The 24,984-nt window shown below is 42.2% G+C and overlaps 1 protein-coding gene across 1 annotated transcript in view; it reads right to left on the bottom strand.

Annotated features, from left to right (window-relative positions):
- ELP3 (elongator acetyltransferase complex subunit 3) overlaps positions 1–24,984 on the bottom strand; it is a 96,219-nt gene that overhangs the window by 40,402 nt on the left and 30,833 nt on the right. The window contains exons 9-10 of the mRNA XM_062618579.1: positions 22,001–22,127; positions 4,139–4,332 (exon numbers count right to left, since the gene is read on the bottom strand). Coding sequence (XP_062474563.1) covers positions 4,139–4,332; positions 22,001–22,127 — 321 coding nt within the window. The remainder of the gene's footprint in view (positions 1–4,138; positions 4,333–22,000; positions 22,128–24,984) is intronic.

Here is a 24,984-nt window from a genome sequence, read left to right as displayed (position 1 = left end):
AAATCCAGAGTCAGCTATGAAACAGTAAATGAAGTACTGCAAATAAAAGGTGGATTACAACATACAGTAGCTTGAGCCTCCCTCATCTACCTACTAGGGAGCAAACTAAATTAAAATATGTATGTGGAAAATAAGCATTTTAAGAAAGATAAAGCAAGAAACAAGCCTTCCATCCCCACTTCAGATTAAGGCAGGGTATTTAAATAAGTACCGTGTGTGCAACATGAGTGTATGCACTAACTGCCTATTTTGAATAGCCACCAGACAGCATTTTACCAGTGCTTTTAGGACTTGTTAGAATGCTAAACAAATTCAGGCATACAGGGGATTAAATCCTGACCTTATTAAAGTTAATGTGCAATTTGCCAGAAGCTTCAACAAGGCCTGTTTAATCTTCTATTTTTCAAACATTTTGCATTACTTAGGACACCTGTGAAGCAGCTGATTTGAAGCACACAGTGAAAGCCTAAAGACCTCAGAGTCTGCTCTCAGCTCTGACTTATTACATGATCTCTGTTGAGTCAGGTATTTTATTTCTTCATATCTACATCCCCCCATCAGTAGAGTGAAAAAAAACATTCATGTAAAACACAGAGATCCATGAAAGAAAAAGTCTCAAGGTGTGGCACTAATCCTGTCATTTCAGACTTTCTCACACACCAAAGTGCTTCTGTGACAATGAGATTCACAAACATGCAGAATAAATGCAGTAGCAAGCATCCCTGACAGTCACAAAACACCCTGGAAGATGTGTTCTCCAACCAGCCATTATCAACAGCACCTCAATTTTAAAGAAAAAGAAACCAACAAACCCAAAACATATTTAACATGGTTTCCTGACGCAGAAAGACTTCTACAGTGTTTTGTCAGTGACAACTCTCCCACGATTCATTAAACTGATTCTTATGAGCATGCGACAGACTACAGAAATACTGAGATCCTTATGTATCCTCAAAACCTTGTATAGAGAATAGAGACAGAATCACAGAATCACACAATGGCTTGGGTTGGAAGGGACCTTAAAGCTCAACCAGTTCCAACCCCCTGCCATGGCCAAGGACACCTTCCACTAGACCAGGTTGCTCAAAGCCCTGTCCAACCTGGCCTTGAACACTGCCAGGGATGGGGCAGCCACAGCTTCTCTGGGCAACCTGTGCCAGCAACTCCCCACCCTCACAGGGAAGAACTTGCTGTCTGGGGCACTAGCTGAATCCAAAAGAACTGTGGAAATAGAGCCTGAAATGTAAGATGCAAAGGATGGAAGACTGGAGGGAGATGGAAAGGTCCTGGGACAGCAACAGAGAACAGGGAAAAACTTGCTGTCTCCAGTGGAGCAGTGCTGGGAACAGTCCACAGAAGTTTTTAGAAATCTGGTTTTGTTTATTATTCTGCTACAGTCATAAAATTACCCTGAAAGCAATTTAGATCAATGTGATAACTTTTGGACTTTGCACTGGAGGTGTAAAAATCTGTAATCACCATGAACAAGTTTCAGATAATGAGGCAGTCAGTGAGAAAACAGCTATTCCACTGGAACATAATAACTGACAACAGGATGACAGCTGGATAGAGGCTGCTGCTGTTGACAGAGAAAATCAGTCAATCTCAGGCAAACCAGCACACCAGCAAAGACATTTCCAGGCCTGTGTTCCTTACAAGACCTGCTAGGCTGCAAACTCAAGATGTCCTTTAAGAATAAATCTGGTTGAATTAGATATGAAGATACAGTGAACAAACAGGCCATTGCATCTATAGTGGAATCAATGATGAAGGAGACGTGCAGGGATAAAAGGCAGGAGTTTTCTCTTTAATAATCACAAGATCATGGAATGGTTTGGATTGAAGGAAACCTTAAAGATCATCCAGTTCCAACCCCCTACCATGGGCAGGGACACTTTCCACTAGACCAGGTTGCTCTAAATCCTGTCCAACCTGGCCTTGAACACTGCCAGGGATGGGGCAGCCACAGCTTCTCTGGCCAGCCTGTCCCAGCAACTCCCCACCCTCACAGGGAAGGACTTCTTCCTAAGATCTTATCCCATCTCCCCTCTTTCAGTTTAAAGCTCCTACAAGTGATGTGAAAAGCCCCGGGGAATACCAAGTAGGTATTTACTGTGAGCCATGTTTGTTTTCTTCAGTGTCATATCCTTCTCAGAGTTCAGCTACAGCCACCAGTTTCTCACAGTAATGAAGATTTGAAGGAAGGATCTCCCAGTTGCTGAAACCATGTCTCAGTTACCTCACACTTGCGTATCTCAATCACATTCATAAGCCTAATCAAGCTTCCTCATATTCATATTTCTCTTCTCTTCCTCTTTGGTAACTTTAGAAGGCTACTCCAGAACCTCATCCTGACTCAAAATTCCCAGCTGCCTGCCTCATTTTATTCAAGGCCACTTCTTACCTTGTTCTTTCCCTACATCTATGTTCCTATTTCTTAAAAGGTTATTTTCCTTCTCTGAAAAATTTACAGAGGTCATTTATGTCCCCATTTATCCTGCAAAAAAGAGACTGGTGCTCCTCTGCACATATTTCCACAGATCATTTTCTTGAAGATGGGGATTATTCCAGACAAGGACTTACCAAAGCCTTGTCTGGCTGCTGCATTAATACCTTCATCTCTAAAAAGTGTTATACTGAAAAAAAAAAAAAATGCTTTTCACAGCTGCATTCACCAGTGACTTATTCATATTACAGAGCAAGATATTACAACTTTTCCTCTGCTATTTTCACATGATGACCTCATGGTTTGCAGCAAAACCCACTCCCAGTTTCATAGAATCACAGAATGGTTGGGGTTGGAAGTGATCTTAAAGTGATCTTAAAGATCATCTAGTTCCAACCCCCTGCCACGGGCAGGGGCACCTTTCACTAGACCAGTTTGCTCCAAGCCCCGACCAACCTGGCCCTGAACACTGCCAGGGATGGGGCAGCCACAGCTTCTCTGGGCAACCTGTGCCAGGGCGTCAGCACCCTCACAGGGAAGAATTTTTTCCTAATATCTAATCTAAGACTTTGAGTTTGACCTCAAAGTTCCCCAAACTACATCTCATCCCATCTCTATCACTTCAGCTTCACCACCACCAGATCCCACTCGTTCATCCTTCTCTTTTTCAATGATGCTTTCCAGCCCTGCAAGGTTTCCTCAATGCCCTGTTACCTTCTGCGTCACTGTAAATAAATAAAGTGTTGAGCAAGATTTGAGCAAGATCTTTAAATGGAGGTTTGAGAAACTCCAGTAATAACCCTGAGTCCATACTTTCTTCGTCAATGTTACCCAGCATTTCTTGTCTTCAGCCACCTTTCTTCTCTATCATGTTTTACTGTTTATCCTCACTCTGTCACGCTTCTTTCTCACAGGACCCAAAATCAAATGCCTTAGAGAAGTCCAGGAAGGTGATGTCTAACACACAAGGCTTTCTCATTCCACACGCTCTTGGAGAACTCAGCATTGGCACTGTTTCCAGCTCACATAGCTGGAAGCCAACTGAGTATTGTCTGCACATGTGAAAATAGTCAAGTATGTCATAGCCTCCCTTCCTATTATCAAAAAGATTTAGGAGATAAGAGAAGAAAAACAGTCCAAGGGAGACTCCACACTGAAAATATAGTGCTAAATGTAAGTATTATCTATTGTCCTGGGAGGTGAGCATCGGAAATAATGGCATTATCATAAGTGCATTTATGAAAACCCTGCAATACCCACGGGGAAAGAAAGGAAGTCTCTATAGCCAAAAAAAATGACACACCTCGTAGCTCTTGCAACAAATATAGGAAACATCACCCACAGCCAAGAGGCAATTATCCACCAGTATCATTAGAGAATTATGTGTGCTGCATCCTATGCTCTTGTCTGAGTGGTAGCAACAGTGAGGCCTCCAGAAATCTTCCAAGTTTCTGGGTGCATTACAGAAGCAGTTCAATTTAAATAGCTCAGAAGCAGTTCAATTTAAATAGCTTCTCATTCTATTTGGCCTTTCCCATCCCAAATAGAAAGGAAGCAGTTTTAAAAATCTTTAGTGTAATAATGACTAAGGCTGAAAAATAATAAAAGGCTGAGTCAGATCTTGCTGTAATTAAAGTAAGAATCCCTCCAAGTGCAACAAATCAATATACAAGGCCCACCACAGTAAATCACCTCTGCACACGGTACACACGTGTCCATGGTGGGACAAGGGCCAGGATTCTAGCCACCAGATCCACAAGAGTGCTGGGGGGGTAGCTCTTGTATCTTCCAGTCTTCCAGAGCTCGTACAGACCAGTGCCACGGATCACTAGTGTCGGGTAGAGCTTCATGCCGTCTGGACGAAAAGCAGGATTCTCAAAAAATTCCTGCAGAAGTGGAACAAAAAATGCAAGTTAGGGCAAAACAAACCACATTTCCTGGGGCTTCAGTGTCCCAACAAAATGAATTTCAAGACAGATTTTGTAAAGACAATTGTAAACATGTTTTAAGAATTACTGGCTTGCACTGAGTTGCCAGAATTTATCAGGTTGCGACATTTTTTCTTGAGATAAAGAGTACATTCTAGATTTAGAGAAGATGCTAAAGAAAAAATCCACATGACAATGCTACGAGTTGAATCTGTGCATTGCTTTTACCTTTCAGCATGAATTCAATAGATACTGCACCCTTTATTGTAACAGACTCTGCTCAGAATTAGAACAATAGAAATGAGTGTACTTATCTTCAATCTCAGCAGACCCCATTTAGAGATTAATCAATGTGTCTGCGACACATCATTTGAATAGCAATGAAGAAAAACAGATTTATTCTACAGTGATATTCTGAACAATCCTGGAGAATGGGAGGACAAACTGTACCTCCTGCTTATTCCTGTGACTAAATCCCAGCACCAAAATGCAAACTGGACAGCACCAGCTCATGCTACACAACAATCGCATTGGGGTGTGTGTGTGTGTGTGTGTTTGAAATTAAATTTCAGTGATGACAGTTACAATAAATTCACTTAAAAAAAAAAAAAAAGAAAACCAGGCAGGGTACCCTGGATCAAGCAACCATGGAACTGAATTAAGCAATGACATGGTCCTCATTAAATACCATCAATGGCCAGATCTAATACTGGATTAGACTGTTGCACACTTGAAATCCACCACTTGATCCCTCTTCAGCATTATAGTATGAGGAATAAAGATAATATAGAAAACCATGTAAGTTGAGATACTGGCAGGCTATCGTGGTCCCACAAGTTGCCACGCTAGCTTTGGTACTCACCAGCACTTTGCTGAAGTGCTTCAAACATTCATGTGGCCCAGACCCACTCAAGACATTTTGCTGTTTCCTACTGCTGCTGTGTGTTAAACCAGCTCCTGCAGTGCTTCAGCAAGCCCTGATGCTGGAATAAAGTGCCATTAGCAGCCTGCCGGGAGCAGGACCTCCCTACCCAAGCAGCTCTTGAGCAGCTCTGCTGGTTCACTGTGGTTCACAAAACCGTACTTCAACATGATAAAAAGCAGTAAATGGTTTGCTGTTAGCTTAAGCACATCAAAATAGATCTGCACAAACTCAGATGCATGGCAGATCCAGCACAAAGACAGTAAGAGGCGAGTAAGGTCAGAGAAATGGCAGGATCACAGCAGCCTGAGCTGTTCCAGCAGCTTCTGCCTGGCACATCCGCACTCCTGAACCACCCTTACCTGCTGTGCAGCTGCAGAGAACAACAGACCCCAGAACTAATCCAGCTAAAAATGGAAACCATTTTAAAAGCAGCTTTTCCAGGCAGACCACCATGCTGAGCAGTTTATATACATCCTTACAGAGAGGGACAACTGAGTCAGCTTAAGAGACAAAACAAGATCCAGACCATGTATAAAGTCATAAAACTCACAGAATGGTTTGGGATGGAAGGAACCTTAAAGCTCATCTAGTCCAAGACCACCTGCCATGGGCAGGGACACCTTCCACTAGACCAGGTTGCTCCAAGCCCCATCCAACCTGGCCTTGAACACTGCCAGGGACGGGGCAGCCACAGCTTCTCTGGGCAACCTGTGCCAGGGCCTCACCACCCTCACAGGGAAGAACTTCTGCCTCAGATCTCATCTAAATTTCCCCCTTCAAGTTAAAGCCATGCCCCCTTGTCAAAAGCCCCTCTCCAGCTTTCTTGTTGGCTCCTTTAGGCACTGGAAGCTGCTCTAAGGTCACTCTGGAGCCTTCTCTTCTCCAGGCTGAACAGCCCCGAGTCCACACTGCTCCTGCAAAACTAACTGCCAAATCCTGCATTCATGGCCTGATGAAGCTTCAGCCATCATCGTCATCCCAGCAGCACTGCAGGCTTAAGGAGCAGCAAGTCCTGGATGGATTCATTAAAAAAATAAATCAACACAAGGGGGAGGTACTGGTTTTACATTTTACAAGGTTGTGTTAATTAGGATCAACTCACTGAGTTACCTGCAGCTCTGCAAAATGGTTGTGCCAAAAGCCACTACTGCAGCTGAGAGAACCCCATCCGGGCACAGCCTCATTGCACTCACGTTGTCACAGAATCGCTAAACAACTTGGTTTCCCACCCTCAGCCTCTACAAGGGATAACTAACTCATTTCTCCTCAAAGAAACCATCCCAGAGAGTTAACAGACCTTTTATTCCACTAAGCTGGGCTATCTGTAAAGGAACTGGTTTACAAGGAATCTAGGCTGAGGCAGATAAAGAGAGATGACTCTGAACCCCAGCATCCAGACGCTCACTGTGGAGAATGTGCAGGTATAAGGCTGGTCTCCTCCTTTCCTCAGGACTGTTTATGCACTCCATAAACACTCCTGTTTGTCACAAAATCTCACATGGCCACTGCAAGATCAGAAAAAATACTTATCTTGACAGCTCCATGAAACAATAAATTGTCATCACCACCTCTGAGGACAGGACATAAATGACTTACGCGGAAGCACTCTGGGCTGGTTTGTGCTACAGCTCCCCAGGCAGCAGACGTGATGGCTCCCTGCCCTGTCCACACTTCCAGACACGCCATCCTGCTCCCAGCCTCGTGCCAGCTCCAGTTCCTGATGGACCCCTGACCAGGATGACTCAGCCCAATAACGCAAGAACCCGATATATGTTTGGGGAGAGCGCTTTTCTTTTGTCTCAGAGCAGGGCTGGTGGTCTATTCAGCACTGCCAGTGAATCATAAAATATCTCAAGTTGGAAGGGACCCATAAAAATCATCGAGTCCAACTCACAGCAAGGAAATAAGGTCAGAAACAGGATATGCCCCCATGTGACAGCATGCAACCATTATGTCTGGTTAACACATCTCTTAGAAGTGTGTGTACTCCCCTCTACTGCACAGGTTCAGTTTGAGTTTACAGGTCAATACTGTTGCTGGCAGCTGTCAGAGCAGGCTGACATATTCTGCCCTTAGCTGACCACTGTTACCACTTCTGTGCCGGCCCTGGTGTGCATCAGATGCTCAATATGCAAAGAGAGGGGGAAAAATAATCATTTGACTTATTTTAAAACCAACCAGAAGAAGCAGGTGTGAAATACAAAGTCATACACCATATAACACAGGCTGAGAGATTTGGGGTTGTTCAACCCCAAGATGAGAAGGCTTCAGGGAAACCTTAGAGCAGCTTCCAGTGCCTAAAGGGGCTGCCAAGAAAGCTGGAGAGGGGCTTTTGACAAGTGCTTGCAGGGATAGGACAAGAAAGAATGGCTTTAAACTGACAGAGGGGAGGCTGGACGGGGCTTGGAGCAACCTGGTCCAGTGGAAGGTGTCCCTGCTTATGATAAATGGTTAGAACTGGATGAGCTTTAAGATCCCTTCCAACCCAAACCATTCTGTGATTCTATGATAAGGTAACATAGGGTCAGAAAAATAATTCAGAATCCTGCTGTTCTGAAACAACCCGAAAGGACAGACTTCCACCTTTTGTGGATGGTTAGAGGTGCTGTAATGTAAAACAAAGCAACTGTGAAAGAAGGAATAAGAAAAGAATGCAAGAGGTGATTGTTCTGACAAGAGGAGCTCAATGGCCAAGCGGCACTGGAGACAGACATTAAGGTAAAGAAGCAATGATGCTTCCCTAGTGAGATATAGGAAGGTAAATAAACCACTCCAGCAAGAAAAAAAGGCTTCCAGTAAGGTTATATATTAATATTTGCAACAGCACTGAACAGAATGCAAAAGCATGTATGATTCACCACACAATATTTAAACATTCAGCAATTTACAATGCAGATTAAAGGGAAAGGCACTAACACAGCAGTAAGGTTAAAACCATCCAGCAGTCAAAGGCAAGGTCAAATGTGAAGGTTTCTAATCACTGTGAATTTGCCTCTTTATACACACACACTCGCATTTTACGTCAATGTATTAAGCTAGCTGATAATGCCACTTTATATTTCAGTAGTGCTGGCATAAAAAGAAAATCAACGTGTTTTCATACTTTTTCTTAAACTATTTCTCAAAATATTCCTCAAGTTAAATTATTTCACAAGTAATTAATTTCAAACCATATAACAGAGCAGTGTCTTTTTTTCCTGAACCCCTTTTTCCAGCAGTAAACTTTAAATAGTTTCTGTAAATCCCAATATATAATGGCTTAACCTTTTCCCACTTACAAACAACTTTAATTAAGTCTCTCATGAAACAAAGGAACTATAAAATGCTAACACATGCCAAGCTTTAGGAGGAATTGTAGCCTTTTCTTTTTATAATTAGACACCTTAAAAGGTGTCTTTGACTGATAAAAATGTTCAGAACAGTTTACTGCCAAAACAAATTCCATCCCTACACCAACATTTGTTCCGAAGATCACCATCCACAGCATCACTGGAGTCAACAGGAGGCTTTCCATCAGCTCTAGCAACCACTCAAGCAGGTCTTAAATCCACGTCTGCTAATGCACCATGAAGTTAGAGGTTAAAGATGACCTAGACAAAAAGGATCCTGACGTATTTCCAGGCTTTTTGAATCACTTGAGGATGCAGTGCTCCTGCATGCATGAATATTCCAAATGAACACACATACAACTTCAAAGCTACTAAACCAATTTTCTTTGAAGTTTTCTCCCTTCTATCTAAAGCTTGTAAGCAAATTAGCATTTAACACATCTCGTGTAATAAAAGTGAATGCTAAAAATTTAAACTTCTGTGTGTAGATGATGGACAGGACATGAGAGATCATCATAGTGGTTTAACTGTAACTAAAAATAAACTGCCAATTCAGATGAGCTGAAACTTAAATGATGTGGAGGTTCATAAACATGGACCTTTTCATATCATAGAATCACAGAATGGTTTGGGATGGAAGGCACATTAAAGCTCATCCAAGTTCCAACACCCTGCCATGGGCAGGGACACGTTCCACTAGACCAGGTTGCTCCAAGCCCTGTCCAGCCTGGCCTTGAACACTGCCAGGGATGGGGCAGCCACAGCTTCTCTGGGCAACCTGTGCCAGGGCCTCACCACCCTCACAGGGAAGAACTTCCCAATACCTAACCTAAATCTCCCCTCTGTCAGTTTAAAGCCATTCCCCCTTGTCCTGTCCCTACCGCCCCTTGTCAGAAGCCCCTCTCCAGCTTTCTTGGTAGCCCCTTTAGGCACTGGAAGCTGCTCTTAGGTCTCCCTGAACCCTCCTCTTCTCCAGGCTGAACAAGCCCAGCTCTCTCAGCCTGTCTCCATAGCAGAGGTGCTCCAGTCCTCAAGAGCATCTTTGTGGCCTCCTCAGGATTTGCTCCAACAGCTCCATGCCCTTCTTATGCTGTTGCCCCAGAGCTGGATGCAGGACTGCAGGGAGGTCTCATCAGAGCAGAGCAGAATGGGAGAATCCTCTCCCTGGTCCTGCTGGTGACGCTGCTGGTGATGCAGCTCAGGACACTGTTGGTTTCTGGGCTGCAAGAGCACATCATTGAATCACGTTGAGCCTCTGATTGACAATCACCCCCCAAGTCCTTCTACTCAAGACTTCTCTCAATCCTAAAATATCTCTGGATCCTAAAATCTATTTTTGTATCCTAACATAATGTTTCTCATAGCCTTGCTCAATTTATGAGGTATTAGAGAAAAATCGAGTACTTTTTCACATTAAATAACATAACGAGTAACCACACAATCCTGGAATTCACGAATTTTTTGCTTCACCTGAGTTCCATTAAACATACTTTACTTGTTGGAACAGCTGCTCTGTGAATTACAAACAATGAATCTTAATAAGATCCCATCAACACACATTCAGTCTACAAGGTTATACAAGTTAGACACTAACATGCTTTATGAGAACAGTAATTGATTTTAGTAGCATATGCCTTTGTTGTAGAAGTTCCTCGTTATTAAAGCTAATGGCATCTGTAGGATCCATTCATCCACCACCTCATAAACTCACTGCCAATATGAATAATCAGAGTCCAATGGGTGTAAAATTAGTACTTTTGATGCCAAGAAGCCACTGATTTTTCCATCAAGTCAGACGTATCCTAGGGCATGATGGAATTCTTTTGTCCAACTCTCATCAATTGCTTTCAGTCACAGAAATTGCACGACATTGCAATTACTGTCCAAGAAAACAGACATGAGTTGAAAACTAAGTCAATGTAACACTACGTGAACCAAAAAAGGTCAGAATATAAGAGGAGATGGAATCAGGAGATGAAGTCCTGAACTTGAGTATTTCACTGTTGTGTGCATTTGCAATAAACTTTAAAAATAAAAACCCCATTAGTCACCCTTGTATCAGTTCAGAGTTGGAACAGAAAGGTCAAATGATTTAGGATCATGAGAGCATTCAGCAGTTTGGTCCCATTTTCAAGTCCAGTAATAGCACAACTCAGCCAATATTAAAGATCATACCTTGCAGTTTTAATCTGATTTTAGTGACTGCTTTAACTGCAGAACAAATTAGAAACATGTTTTGAAGACACCAAAAACCCGCAGCTCTCCAAAAAGAGAAAAATATTATTTTCTGGGATTTCACTTCAATATTTTATAGATCAAAGATTCAGTTGCATCTTTAATCTTCTTGCTCTCAAGATGTTCTACTGTTTGATCAGATATCAGTTATAGGATAAATGCAGCCATTTTTAAAAGCAATTTACTAAAATGTCAGGATTTGTTAAATGTCACTAAAATCCATTTTTTAAATGACTGTCCACTAGAAACCAGGTGCCACTCAACCTGATTCTTGAATTGGTTCCTTTACTGTAGTCCCTGCATTAAACAGATGAATAAATTCATGCCTGAGTACATTAAGACGAACATTATCTTAACTCTCCATATTACAGCATTCCTTATCTCCATCAGCTGTATTATTTATAACTCTGAATACTGGTAGCACTTGAAAGCTACTGCCTTGAATGACACTTTCAACTCTACAGGGAATGAACAATCACTTAGCAGTTTAATTATATGCATTAACAGAAGCTTGTGGCTCAAAAATGTGGCTCCATTTTAACTCTAAATTTGCATTTTCCCCCTCTTTCTTGTAAATGCTAGTCTAATTAAAATGTAAAGATAGGATCTGCATTCAATGATACAGGCAATGGCCTACTGACCGAGAAGTAGGGACTAAATTGGGCCTTTTTGCTGCCTTTGGAGCAGCCTGGGAACATGCACATAGTCAAGCAGCAGTTGTCACCTGGGAAGCAGGAAAATAAATCCTATCCAACAGCAGTCTGAGAAGTGGTCATTTTAAAAATCACTTAACATCACTATCTTTCAATTATGTGACCTGAGATTTCTTCTCAGGTTACCAGAATATGACTCATCAAAGCTCAACATGGCCCAAAAATGGGCACTCACAGCCCAGAAACCAACCGTGTCCTGGGCTCCATCACCAGCAGCTTGACCAGCAGGTCGAGGGAGGGGATTCTCACCCTCTGCTCTGCTCTGGTGAGACCCTCTCCCCAGGCCTATGTCCAGCTGTGGGGCCCAATATAAAGATGTGGAGCTGTTGGAGGGAGTCCAAAGCAGGCCACAAACATGCCCTGAGGGCTGGAGCACTTCTGCTATGGAGACAGGCTGAGAGAGCTGTGCTTGTTCAGCCTGGAGAAGAGAAGGCTCTGGGGAGACCTTAGAGCAGCTTCCAGTGCCTAAAGGGGCTGCCAAGAAAGCTGGAGAGGGGCTTTTGACAAGGGGCGGCAGGGACAGGACAAGGGGGAATGGCTTTAAACTGACAGAGGGGAGACTGAGATGAGATTTTAGGAAGAAGCTGTTCCCTGTGAGGGTGGTGAGTGTAAGATGCTCCCTGCACCTGGGGTGTTTGTTCCTGGAGTTTTTTCTGAATCATGAGGCCCTGGCACAGGTTGCCCAGAGAAGCTGTGACTGCCCCATCCTTGGCAGTGTTCAAGGGCAGGTTGGACGGGGCTTGGAGCAACCTGGTGTAGTGGAAGGTGTCCTTGCCTGTGGCAGGGGGTTTGGAACTGGATGAGCTTTAATGTGCCTCCCATCCCAACCCATTCTGTGATTCTATGAATAAACAAAAATGTATGATCTCAGTTGCTACTTACCAGACTAATATATATGCTTATTTTAGGATGTATTATGCCTCATGCAGACTTTGAACATCAAATAAAGTAAGTGGATTTGTCTGCTAATACCCAGAGTGAACAGTGTGAAGGACCTTGTAATTCACCCTTCAAGATATAGGAAGCTGTTAAACTTCCTCCCTTTCCCAACAGCCTCAAGACTCCAGATCCATATGCCAAAGGGAACATTTCCAGAAGTGTCTAACACAATCTTCAGCTTCAATAACAATGTATTATCACATTAAACCGAGGAAGGAGCCACTCTTGGGGTGCAAAGCGACCATTAAAATAGAGACAAACTAACAGGAGCATTTTGTCCGCAGATGTGAAGCTGTCTTCAGAGAGTTATTTACCCAAGACTATGCACCTCAGTCATAAATACCCTACTTCTCTACATAGTATAGGAAGCTGCTGCTGCCAGACAAGAAGGGAACATGCCTGCCTCCTACCTCAGGGTCTCTCTTTACTCCTGGACTCTCAGGATCCACAGACTGCCTCCTGTCCAACACTGTTGGAAAGTTGCTCTCTCCAAGTTTGCACAGAACTTACGGCAAGGAGATCCTAGTCTGCGACATTTCCCAGCACTGCTATAATACAACTTGATAATAAGAAGAGACATTTAACATTTGTAAGAGGCCTTGGGCATCAGCAGCATGACCTTGGAGCGTGGTTTTGACTCCTGAACTCAGTGTCTATCTGAACACCAAGACAAATCTCTCCAGATTGTGCTCACTGCACCAAGCAGTCCCATCTGCTTAGTCTTGCAGGTGCTCCAAGTGAGTCTCCATTTATTACGCAGTTTTGGAGAAACCCATGAGAATACCTCAATCAATCTGCTGTGAAGTTTCACCTTCACTTTTACTAAGCACAGAACTCTGGTCTCTCTGTCTGGAAGGGTCAGCTTTCCCCTAGGGCTAAGTATAGGAAATACAGCATTTTTCACTGTCTTGAGTACACAGATTTTGCTATACAGATCCTTGTAAAGCATATCTTTACATTTCACATACCCCCAAAACTGCAACTCAGTTAATGTTTTTGATAATCTAATCCCCCTTCATCAGAACTCACCATAAGGAGCATCCATATACAACCACGTGTCCTTTCCCACCCCACTCAACCCTGTGGAAGCTTCTCTCATCCTTGTTCATAGCAAAAGCATTAGACTTTTCCAGTAAGCTTTTTTTTTAATTTAATACCAAACTCCCCACCTACCCCCCCAACCTAGCAACTTAGTCCTCAGAAATTTAATTTGGACATCATGGTTTGTGCACTCTGATGACAAGCACTCAGTTGCTGCTGATGGTTGCTGCTAAAATACGTATTTTACTGAATGATGCTCTCTTTGCCTAAACAAGCATCAAATTCACACTCTCTAGCCAAGACACATCCCCCTGTTCCTGCACCCCTTTCCATTTGGCTGCATGTTCTCAGCCATATGCTCATTATTGACTGCAGCAGCAAGGGGCCCAGCAGCAGTGAAAAAGCCCCAGAAAACAACTTCTGAATGCTGGTGTGAAAAACCACGAATGACTGCAGGAGCCTGTGCAACCTGTGGTGGCCTTGGGACTGTCAAGTGAAGAAATGATCTTTTAGTTCAGGCAGAGAAAGGGTCTCAAATGTACCTTTGTATTTAGCAGAAGCTTTTTGTGAATGAGAAGCTATTTTAAAGGTAGTGATTATTGTTATTGTAACTTTTACAGCTGGCATGCTGGAGGAAAACGTGTGTGTGAACAAAATACTAATTCAGAAAGACAAAGGAAGCAGTCCAAGACCAGTAATAAATGCAGGTTTTCCACACAGCCTTGTAATTTATCATGTCCATATTAATGGTACAGCAATACAGGATGCTGGGTTACATCAACAAGGGCATCATTAGCAGAGATAAAGATGTCATTGTCTCACTCTCCTCAGTGATTGTCAGGACACAACTGGAATACTGTCCTCAGGTTTGGTTCCTGCTCTGGAGAGGGTCCAGAGAAGCACCACAAAGAGGATCCAAGGACTGGTCAGCCGTGTGAGGAAAGACAGAGAAAACTGGGCTTGTTCAGCCTGGAGAAAAGGAGGCTCAAGGGGAGACTTTATCACCAGTTGGACACAAGAGGAAAATTTTTCACAATGAGAAAAATCAGCCATGGGAATAATCTCCGAGGAGAAGTGGTGAACCTCCCAACTTTGGACACTGTCAACATTCAGCTGGAGAGGGTCCTGGGCCATGTAGTCTAGGTTATGCTTTGTCTAGAAAGATTGGACCAGATGATCCTTAAGGTCCCTTCTGACCTGAGACTCTAGGATTCTGTGATTCAGTATGTACTATTTCTACAGCGAAACGCAGAAAACATCAGGCCACTACTGAAACCCCATCCTCTTCATTTTCTACATTGCCCATGGGTCCCCAGATGATGCAGAAGCTGAAGGACCAGTTTTACCTAAACTATTCAATGGATTCAGCTATTCTGCTCGTGCACATTGCCACACTGAGGGCTGCAGCTTTAACTTCTACTTCTTTCCTACACCCCACATATCTAGAGAGAAGTTTAACCTACTTTATAGGAAACATACCCAGAGATGCAGCAAACATACCCAGTGAGCACATAAAAGTCATTTACACACATACGCTGGAGTGGGAGAGAAGCTTTGTGCACACAACTCCACCATCTGCAGAAGTGGGCACACACTGGGGCTTTATCTAGATATGTTATCCAGAGAAATATGAATGTGAAAATTATCTGTGAAAATACTTTCCAAAAATAGATTGTCCCTTACTAACATGATTCATATTAACATAAAAATTACCATGGCATTGGTCATAGTTCATGGAACTATAACTGTTTCCAAAGTGAAGGGCTTTTTAGCATTAACATTTACTAGAACTCGAAGAGAAGCTCTAGTAACTGAAGGACTGATCATTAAATACTGTCTAATCTATTTCTGTAAATGTGCCATGAAAAGAAAAAAAAAAAAAAGACATATTTACAGAGGTAATGCTGGCTACCTGCAAATAACAGCGTCTCAATGAGATGTTTAGCAGGAATTGAAAGAGAAATCATTTACCCCATGAAACCTTTCAGAGCTCTGTTTAAAAACACAGATAACACTCTTCCCAAAGGAGTAAAAGATCAATATAGATCAGCAGTTTAACCATCTTTTATTACAGTTATTAAAAGCCCCAATTGAGGTGCAATATATTAGTTTAATTATGAATTTAATCTCCCTGGTGAATATGGGAGTCCTCAGGAAAACTATCTTCTTATTTACAGCTAAAGGTGATATAACAGTATCTGAAGTTTTACAACAACGTCAAATACGTTGCAAAGAAAAAGGACACTTATATCACCCACAGCATTACTTGACTGTTGCTTTTCTCCCTCATGTTCAAGGATGGACCCTTCTGCACCACTTACACTTGAACCACAGGCGCAACAGGCATTTCACTAAAACTGGTCTATTTCTGGGAAATGTTTATTTTGAAATTCTTTCAATAAAAAAAAATAAAATCCAGTCTGACATATGACTATAAGAAAAGGAATTTTCACGAGACTAAAACCATTCAGTGATTGTATTTTATTTAAGGAACACAAGAACAGCTCCACTGAAACAAACCAAAAAGCTCCTCAGCCTGATTATTTGTTTCCGATACTATCCTTTAAATAGTCCTGCCTATGCTTTTACCCTCATCATTTTATTTATCCGAGACTTTAGACAGACTAAAGCCACAGGACATCCTCACAGATCTCCTCATGGAAAAAGAGCTCCTCAACAACTGGAGGCCTATCTGATGTTTCTGGGTTGCATCCACCAGCTCCCACGTGCCTTCAGAGCTGACAGGCTCTGCCACAACTTGCCATGACACTTCCCCTGACACTTCCCACACTTGAAATTTCTGATCTTCTGTCTTTCCTCCCTGTTTCCTTTCCTTTTTTTCTGCTCCTCAGATTTAATTCATCTATAAAAGGTCTTTAAAGCTGTTAGAGATGGGCTTTCAGCCATCCCTCCTGGAAGACTGGGAGGAACAGCAACAGTAAATCATGCTTAGGCAAAGACCATAAATAGAAAACAAACATTGCAATATCTTCTCCATTCATAAATCCATTACTAACTTAGTAGTATTTATTTTAGAGCAGATAAACTTTGTTGATTATACTATTGCCACTCAGTGGCTCTGCAGAAACAGAATGAGGAATTTAGTAATAAAATCCTGGGAATTCTTTAGCCTCCTGAAGTTTTTGCTTAAATCCTAAGTTCTGCTTGGTAGCCCTGTTGGCAAGTGTGATTCATGAATCCTCCCAACCATTTACCCCTAGAGTCACCTCATCTCTCTCGTGGTTCAGCAGCAAAGCTGAGTGTTTATCGCGTTCCACAGAATGAGGTGTCTGCTCTAGTAACAATTCCATTATTCCCGCTGAGTCCTTGATTTATTCTAGCTATTATTCTAATTATTTTCTCCGACCACCTGCTACGTGAGGCACTGCGAATCAGTGTTATCTGTTATGCCTGCATTTGCCAACAGTAAATAGCAGCGTGTGTATGTAGATGTACACTACCTGATGCTCCTGGCACAGCCACATGGGTGGTGGGAAGAAGCAGAGCATACTCCCTCCCTGCAGCGCTTTCCCCATATGTGGAATGGGGTGGAAAGACCTGAAGTAGAAAGGAAATCCTCCAAGGCTATAAAAAGAATCAATAATAAGGGAAGAAAAGAGGCATGATGAGGGAGGGAGTGGAGAAGCACAACATAAAGGGGACACAGGACTAGTACATCCACTCTCTTTAAAAAAAGGCAACTAATACTTTTCCTGATGAAGCCAGGCACTTCCTATGTACTGTAAAAAATTATATTTGCATATAACGAAACACATTCAATATAATCCCATCAATGAACTAACATTTGGGGTAATTATTAATAAACTGTCCAGGAAAACCGTTGCTATATACACACACAACTTTGAAAATCTAGACATGTTTGCAAAGAAGTAACCGATGAGCATCCTTGCTACTGGATAGAAGGAGCAGGAAATGTTTCAAAATCAATAGGTCATACAGGACAGAAACAATGTTAGTCTTGAAACCATAATTACCTGTTCAATTTGAAGAAGCACCCAGTATTTTTAGTATGCAGTCAGCACAATCAGCAAGTTGTTACCTTCCCAAGAGAAGCCCCTGTATTTAATACGTCAACTGGTAATGAAAGCAAGGTGCTTAGACCTCCTTTTAAAGTCAACTTAGTTCCTTTTTTGTCCTACTTTTCCCTGGTCTGAAAAGCACATGGCTAGAAAGGAGGTTAATATCACAACAAATAAAGTTATCTTTCTAAACTATTCTGAAGTACTGCAAAATCAAAGATCTATAAAGATCCTTGATAAGCCACAGGTGGTTTTGTCCCAAAAGTCAAAGATGATGATACATTTTAGGAGAATACTGCATAAAAGAGCACTCCTGTTGCTCATGAACAGCTCAGTACTGTTGCAAGAACACAACAGATGCTCTTCATTTGGCTCCTCTCTTTGCTCTCACATTATTTTTATGTAGTAGAAACGTCTAAATATTTACGAGCATGGGCTAACATTTATAGAGCACAACACATAAGTTGTTAAACTCAAAATTATGATAGAAAATTTTAAAGGTAGGATATAGAGAATTACTATCTCACTGAATCCCCAAGAAAGGAGGAATTACTGCCTGCTAAATACTTCTATCATGTTCACCAGTGGATTCTAGAGGGAAATAAAAAAAGGGAAAAAGAGTTGCTTTTACCCTTTATTCTCTACTATTTAAGACAAAGGATCTTTAAAAAACAAGTTATAAAGCATTTAAAATAGGATCAGAAAGGCATAGGAGAAGGTAAAGGGAAGAGGACAGTGGTCTCCTGTTCACCAGTCCACCTTGAAACACGTCACAGTGATCAAGAGCTTTAAACTGAGAGAGGGAAGGTTTAGGTTAGATATTAGGAAAAATTCCTTCCTATGAGGGTGGTCAGGCGCTGGCACAGGTTGCCCAGAGAAGCTGTAGCTGCCCCATCCCTGGGGCAGTGCTCAAGGGCAGGCTGGATGGGGCTTGGAGCAACCTGGTCTAGTGGAAGGTGTCTCTGCCCATGCCAGGGGGTCGGAACTGGATAAGCGTTAAGGTCCCTTCCAACACAAACCAGTCTGTGATTCTACGATCAACAACCTCTCCACTCCCATTCCCTACAGCTCCATTTTCCACAAGGCATGGTGATCACTTAGCTAGGCAGCAAATTCACAGCCACCTCCTTCACACAGGTCTTTTTACATATGCTGACCAGTCTCAGGTCAAGGTGGGGACCCTGCACACCTCTTTAATACAACCATTTTTGATTCCTTCTTCTCCCCTTTCCCATACTTACTTTTGTTTGAAATGACACAGGTATAGCTGTTCTCTCCATGTTGATGTGATCTATCACCTCTTCCCCACCAGCTTGCCTCCCAACTCCCACTTTTCTTCCACACTCTGCAGCATTCGTATTGCTTCTTGAAGGCTTCATCCTCCACACTGATTACTCATCCTCCAGCTTCTCATCTGTATGTTCACTGGCATCTAATCTTAATTCGATCTGCAAGTCCTGCTTCAAATTTGTGAACTCATTAACACAGCTGTCAGTTGGTCTTCACCCCCCTTGTAGTCTTGAATTCCCCCTTTTAAACTATCACCTGGTTTTCTTAATCCCCTGCTTAGCATTTCTCTTTCCTGGCCCTTCAACCTGCCTTTTTGCCAGTTGCAGCAAAAAATTCTGATCTTACCTTATCCCTTCCTTTTCTAAATTTAAAAATTTCCTAATTCTCTTTGGGCCTCATACTCATCTGCTTTCACTTTTCCCATCCTATCATGTCCCAGAGCTGGCCTGCCATCAGCACTGGTTTTCCAAGCTCCAAAGCCAAGAGATCGTTCTGTTGGAAACAGTCTAAACCAGCTGACATTCTCCGATTTGTTTCCTCCTCCTCCTGCTTTTCTATGTTCAACTATTTTCCTAGCTTTCTTTTAATCCCCCTCTTTCACAGTTCCAGCCTTATCACCAATTCTTGTCTCCTCTTTCTGGAAACTTCACCTTCTGCCTCTTCTATTTCTGCAAAAATTGTCATAAATATATGGACAAAATACAGAATGGCATCATCCTTCCCCTAACAAGCAGGGGAGCCTGGCAGCCTACAGAAACTGGAGGCAGTTCAGCATCACTTGAAGTTACACCTTTAAACAGACTCCCCACATCTCCTTCAATGAAAGAGGAGGAACTCCAAATCAGACAGTGGAAAAGCCTTAGCCATTTATCATGGGTAAGCAGCAAAGAATAATAATCACTAAATACTTCCTATATATGCTTGTAATTCTGCCTTAAAGAATTCCTCTCTCTTCAGTTTTACATCTTCTAAATACCTTAGATTACTCCATCTTCTCTGCTGGGTCTTATCCAAGGTTAACTCTTCAAGTCTTTTTGTCAGTATTATACTATTCTTCTATCACAAATTCTCTCCAGCCTAATATTACTTCACTAAGTAGTACAATTACACATAAATACCACAGAACTTCATGAGATATACAACAAAGAATCCTAGAATGGCTAGGGTTGGAAGGGAACTTAAAGCTCATCCAGTTCCAACCATTTATCATAAGCAGGGACACCTTCCACTAGACCAGGTTGCTCAAAGCCCCATCCAGCCTGGCTTTGAACAATGCCAAGGATGGGGCAGCCACAGCTTCTCCGGGCAACCTGTGCCAGGGCCTCACCACCCTCACAGGGAAGAACTCCTGCCTAAGATCTCATCTAAATCTGCCCTTTGTCAGTTTGAAGCCATTCCTTGCTGTTCTCTCTCTATAGGCCCTTATCCAAAGCCCCTCTCCAGCTTTCTTTTCAACCCCTTTAGGCACTGGAAACTGCCCTAAGGTCTCCCTGGAGACCTCTCTCCCTCTTCTCCAGGCTGAACAAGCCCAGCTCTCTCAGCCTGTCTCCATAGCAGAGGTACTCGAGCCCTCAGAGCATCTTTGTGGCCTCCTCTGAACTCAGTCTAACAGGTCCATGTATATATATGTATGAGATATATATCTAAGATACAGGAAGGGACTCCCAAATTTTCCCATACCCTGCATCACAAGCAATTCTCTGGAAACACTGCTAATGAGATGCCCACCCTCTACCTCCTCCAGCACTGTAAGAAATTAATTCAAGAGAAGAAAAGGCTGCGTGAAGACCTCATAGCAGCCTTCCAGTATCTGAAGGGGGCCTATAGGTATGCTGGGGATGGACTATTCATTAGGGACTGTAGTGACAGGACAAGGGGTAATGGGTTAAAACTTAAACAGGGGAAGTTTAGATTGGATATAAGGAGGAAATTCTTTACTGAGAGGGTGGTGAGGCACTGGAAGGGGCTGTCCAGGGAGGTTGTGAATGCTCCATCCCTGGCAGTGTTTAAGGCCAGGTTGGAGGAAGCCTTGGGTGAGATGGTTTAGTGTGAGGTGTCCCTGCCCATGGCAGGGGGGTTGGAACTTGATGATCTTAAGGTCCTTTCCAACCCTAACTATTCTATGATTCTAACATCTAGGGCAGGAATTTTGAGTTAATTTTGAGCTCTCTCACTGAATTCTCCTCTAGTTTTATGCATACCCCTTTGCCCCAGCCTCTCACTTTTTCACATGAACATAAGATTTGCTGAGTACTGTGATAATACATTTATGAAGAGCTCAAGGAATTCTGCACAGAAGCCCTTAGAAAAAGTACCTCCTGAGGTTTCAGAATTGCCTTCATGTACTGTACAACTGCATTTTCGATTAGCTCTTTCTAGACATGTGTGTTTGCAGCATACCAAGATAAACCACTGCTTTCTGCCTGTCCTTCTGATGAATATATTCCATTGCACCAATAGCTTTTTAGTGCCTGGAAGCACCTAGTCTGACTTGCATGGAAATATACCTGTGACTGGAGTTTTTACACTATTTGGAAAAAAACCAACCAATTTGACTTAAAACACAATAGAAATTATGTGAAAATCCACCAGGCTACCAGATGAAGTGGTAAATTCCCCGCACTATTTACATTTACTCTTTATTCTTCATTTCAGTTTCTATGCAAATACTTCTAGATTTTCTTCTGCATCATTGATAGATATTGACTAGCACTGAGACAAGAACAGAGATGCTATATAATACACCTATGCACTCTATTATGCAATTAAGTACCTTTGAGATAGTATGCTTTTAACTTTGAATCATGCAGTATTCTAAATCCAAGGGAAGAAAACCACCTTGGAAGAACTAAGAGCCCTAGTTAATATCGGAAGTGCTATATTCCACAGAGACCCGAGTGACTCAGTCTTTCATGAGGCAAGGATATAATTTTCTGGATGAAGTAGTTCAACAAATCTTTCTCACCCTCCACCTTCAAAAATGAATTTTAAATTATTTGTCCTTAAGAAACAATTCTGGCCTGGGTTATAACTAATAGTTAAGAAAGAGAAGCAGCATTAGATGAAAAAGCTGGAACACACTAGAAACTCCCCATTATTTTAAGCTGTACTCACAACAAACTGGTCCATGTCCCTTTCAAGCCCCATGTTTGGTAGATCAGGCATCATATGCGCCACCACTTTGAACCCGGCATCCTTGGCTAAGTGAAAAGACTCACACACGGCCTTCACGGTGTGACCTCTGGGGAGAGAGAAAAGAGATTCAAGATCACACAGAAAATGACATATTGTGTTATGTTCAGTTGAGATTATTCTCTAGGAAGTGGGAAGGACTGAGTTTGGAACATGGGTGCTAACAAAGTAAGCTACACTTTGGGCTAAAAGAGCTCTAGTTTGCTATTTTTGTAGCAGGTGAACCACATCAAGGCTAAAGCTATTCAAATCACACTGAGAAACTTTGGAAAGCTGCTGAAATTCAGTTTGTAAAGCAATGACACAAGCTGATGTCACAGCACAAGCTAGGACACACTGCACTGAAGACTGTGCATAATCCAAATCATAGAATGGGTTGGGCTGGGTTGGAAAGGACCTTAAAGATCATCTGGTTTCAATCCTCCTGCCATGGACAGGGACAGCTTCCACTACACCAGATTGCTCAAAGCCCCATCCAACCTGGCCAAAATGAAGCATAACCAGAAATAGAAGCAACAGAAGAGGAAAAGGATGGGGACTAAGTAAAACCAGCTAGCTAGAGAATCATCTGGCAACATGCTTGCCAGAGTCTCAAATCCTACTTTTAGAGAAACACACACTCTTCTCAACTTCTTAAAAGTGCCAAATCGCTGAAACACAGACTGGATTAGGACTGAAGGATTTCACATTGTTCTCCACTGACATCAAATCAAGCTAACTCAGGTCTAGAGCAAGAAGCAGGAGCTTGGAGAGTCTGGGAGCCCAAATGATGGCAGGAACAAAGGCTGAACCTCACAGAACTTGTTAGCCTCAAGCAAGTTCCTCTATCCTTCCACCCCCCTGGCAATCACTTTCACTACAAATAGCGATGAGTAGGTCCTCACCACATGTGGCCAGTCTTCCTTCCATAACCTCAGTTTTGCTCTTCCCCAGCTGGGAGGGCTCATCCACTACAGGCTGACATTTCTGGACATTTCTATCCCCTCAGCATCTGCTACCTTCTCTCTCCTATCCCCAATTTCTTCCCATCACACTTTCATACCAGTTCACCCCATCTTTTGGAATTCCTTGCCAACAGATTAGCTCAGCAGGTGACTCTTCTTCTCCTTCATAGCTCGTTGGATGAAAAATTAATGCCATTTGAGCATCTGCACAAAGGTACACCTGAGACCTGATGTGAACCCAACCAAACAGCAAGTTCCCTTGTTTTAAGGACCTCTGCCTTCCTCTCTATTGGCAGATTCTGCCTCCATTAAATCCCTATATACAGTTTTATGACTACAGTTTTGGGTTTTTTCCTCAGAAGTATTACGGTGTTTTTCTGACACTGTTCAAGGACAGTATTACTCAAGACCTTGAGTAGCCTGAGGGGAGTAAATGGAGACTTGCTTCATAAATAAAAATTATTTTCTTATTAGAAGTGGAATTTGAGCTGCATCAATAACTTGATTATTTGATGCCTAAATCTGTTCTTGAATATTTTACTGCCTCACAGCCACCAAAAGCACTCAAAAACCTCACTAATGACTTATGGAACATAATAGAAAGTAATTTCCAAACAGTTAGCCTAATTGGTTGTAATCTGACATTTTGCTACAAGCAAAATATTAAAAGTTTAAAGTCAAAACACATCCCCCACAAAACAGAAGCAAAATGAGGTCGTTTCAAGAGAAAGAGAAACCTGAATCACCCTTCTCTGAAAGTATATTCTAATTTTTTGTTCTAAAAAGTTGGAGGGAGGTGTTTAAGTGAGCAGCCTGCACTCTCCCTGCTCTGAGAGAGCCTGCAGCAAAGCCGTTTAGGAATTCTACAAGCAGCTTTGAAAAGTGCCTTTAAAATTGTAATTCTATACAGCATTACTTCTGAGTGAAGTCAAGCAAATAATACATAGAATCAACCAGGAAGGAAAAAACCTTTATGATCATCAAATCAAATTACCCCAGGACTGCTAAGACCACCACTAACCCAAGTCACTAAGGACCTCATCTATACAGTTTGTGCACACTTCCAGGGACGGTGATTCCACCACATCCCTGGGAAGCCTGTTCCAATGCCTGATCACCCTTACAGTGAAGAATTTTTCTCTAGTATCCAGTCTTCATTCTTCTTCTTCATCATGAGGAAAGCTGTACAAGTCAAAACTGACATACAGCTGTGAATGATTTATGGTACCAGCTCTGATGTAACACACAACACTGAAGGAAAACTGAAGATGACTGAAATGATAGCTAAGCGAGGTTTTAAAGTTCCAGAGCAGGATAGAACAGCTTTAAAAGATTTAAGGTGGAAAGAAGATTTTAAGAGCTGAAATTAATTGTTAAATTTACAATCTGTGTCAGAATTAACAGTAAATATACATCTAGCCTAAGAGTGAGATCTAGCTACATTCTTTTCCTTTGGAAAGCTCTGACATCTAGAGGAGGAAAGCACCACCTATAAATATTAGCTTTTAACTCTTGGACTATTCAACAAATGGCTATTGCTGTATACTAAGACCTAGAGCCTGACCATTTCACAGTAGTGACATCCTGCACTTCCATGGGCATTAACAAAAATGTGCTTCACTTATTGAACCGTAATCTCTCTGTCATTATGTATGATTACGGTTATTAAACATCCATGGGATGTGACTGGAATATGGAGTAAGAATGAAGGCAAGTTGAATGAGTGTCAGGAGTGAAAAAAAACGAAGAGAAAAATCACTTCTTTCAAAAATCTCAACAGAACTATCAGACTCGCAATAAAAAAAAAAAAAAGAAAGAGATTGGCTTACTTGCCTGTAAGGGGTGGGATGGACAATATATTGCATGCTTTCCTACACAGGACAACTGTTCTTTTGGCCACAGGTCCCACATGACAGGGAATAAATCACAGGCCTCTTGCAAATATATTTTACAATCCCTAGA

Source organism: Pezoporus occidentalis, unplaced genomic scaffold, assembly GCF_034315485.1.
Source record: "Pezoporus occidentalis ecotype Australia unplaced genomic scaffold, CSIRO_AGI_Poc_V1 ctg201, whole genome shotgun sequence".
NCBI classification, from domain to species: domain Eukaryota; kingdom Metazoa; phylum Chordata; class Aves; order Psittaciformes; family Psittacidae; genus Pezoporus; species Pezoporus occidentalis.
The sequence above is the reverse complement of the archived record's forward strand: the minus strand, read 5'-3'. Positions and strand labels throughout refer to the sequence as shown.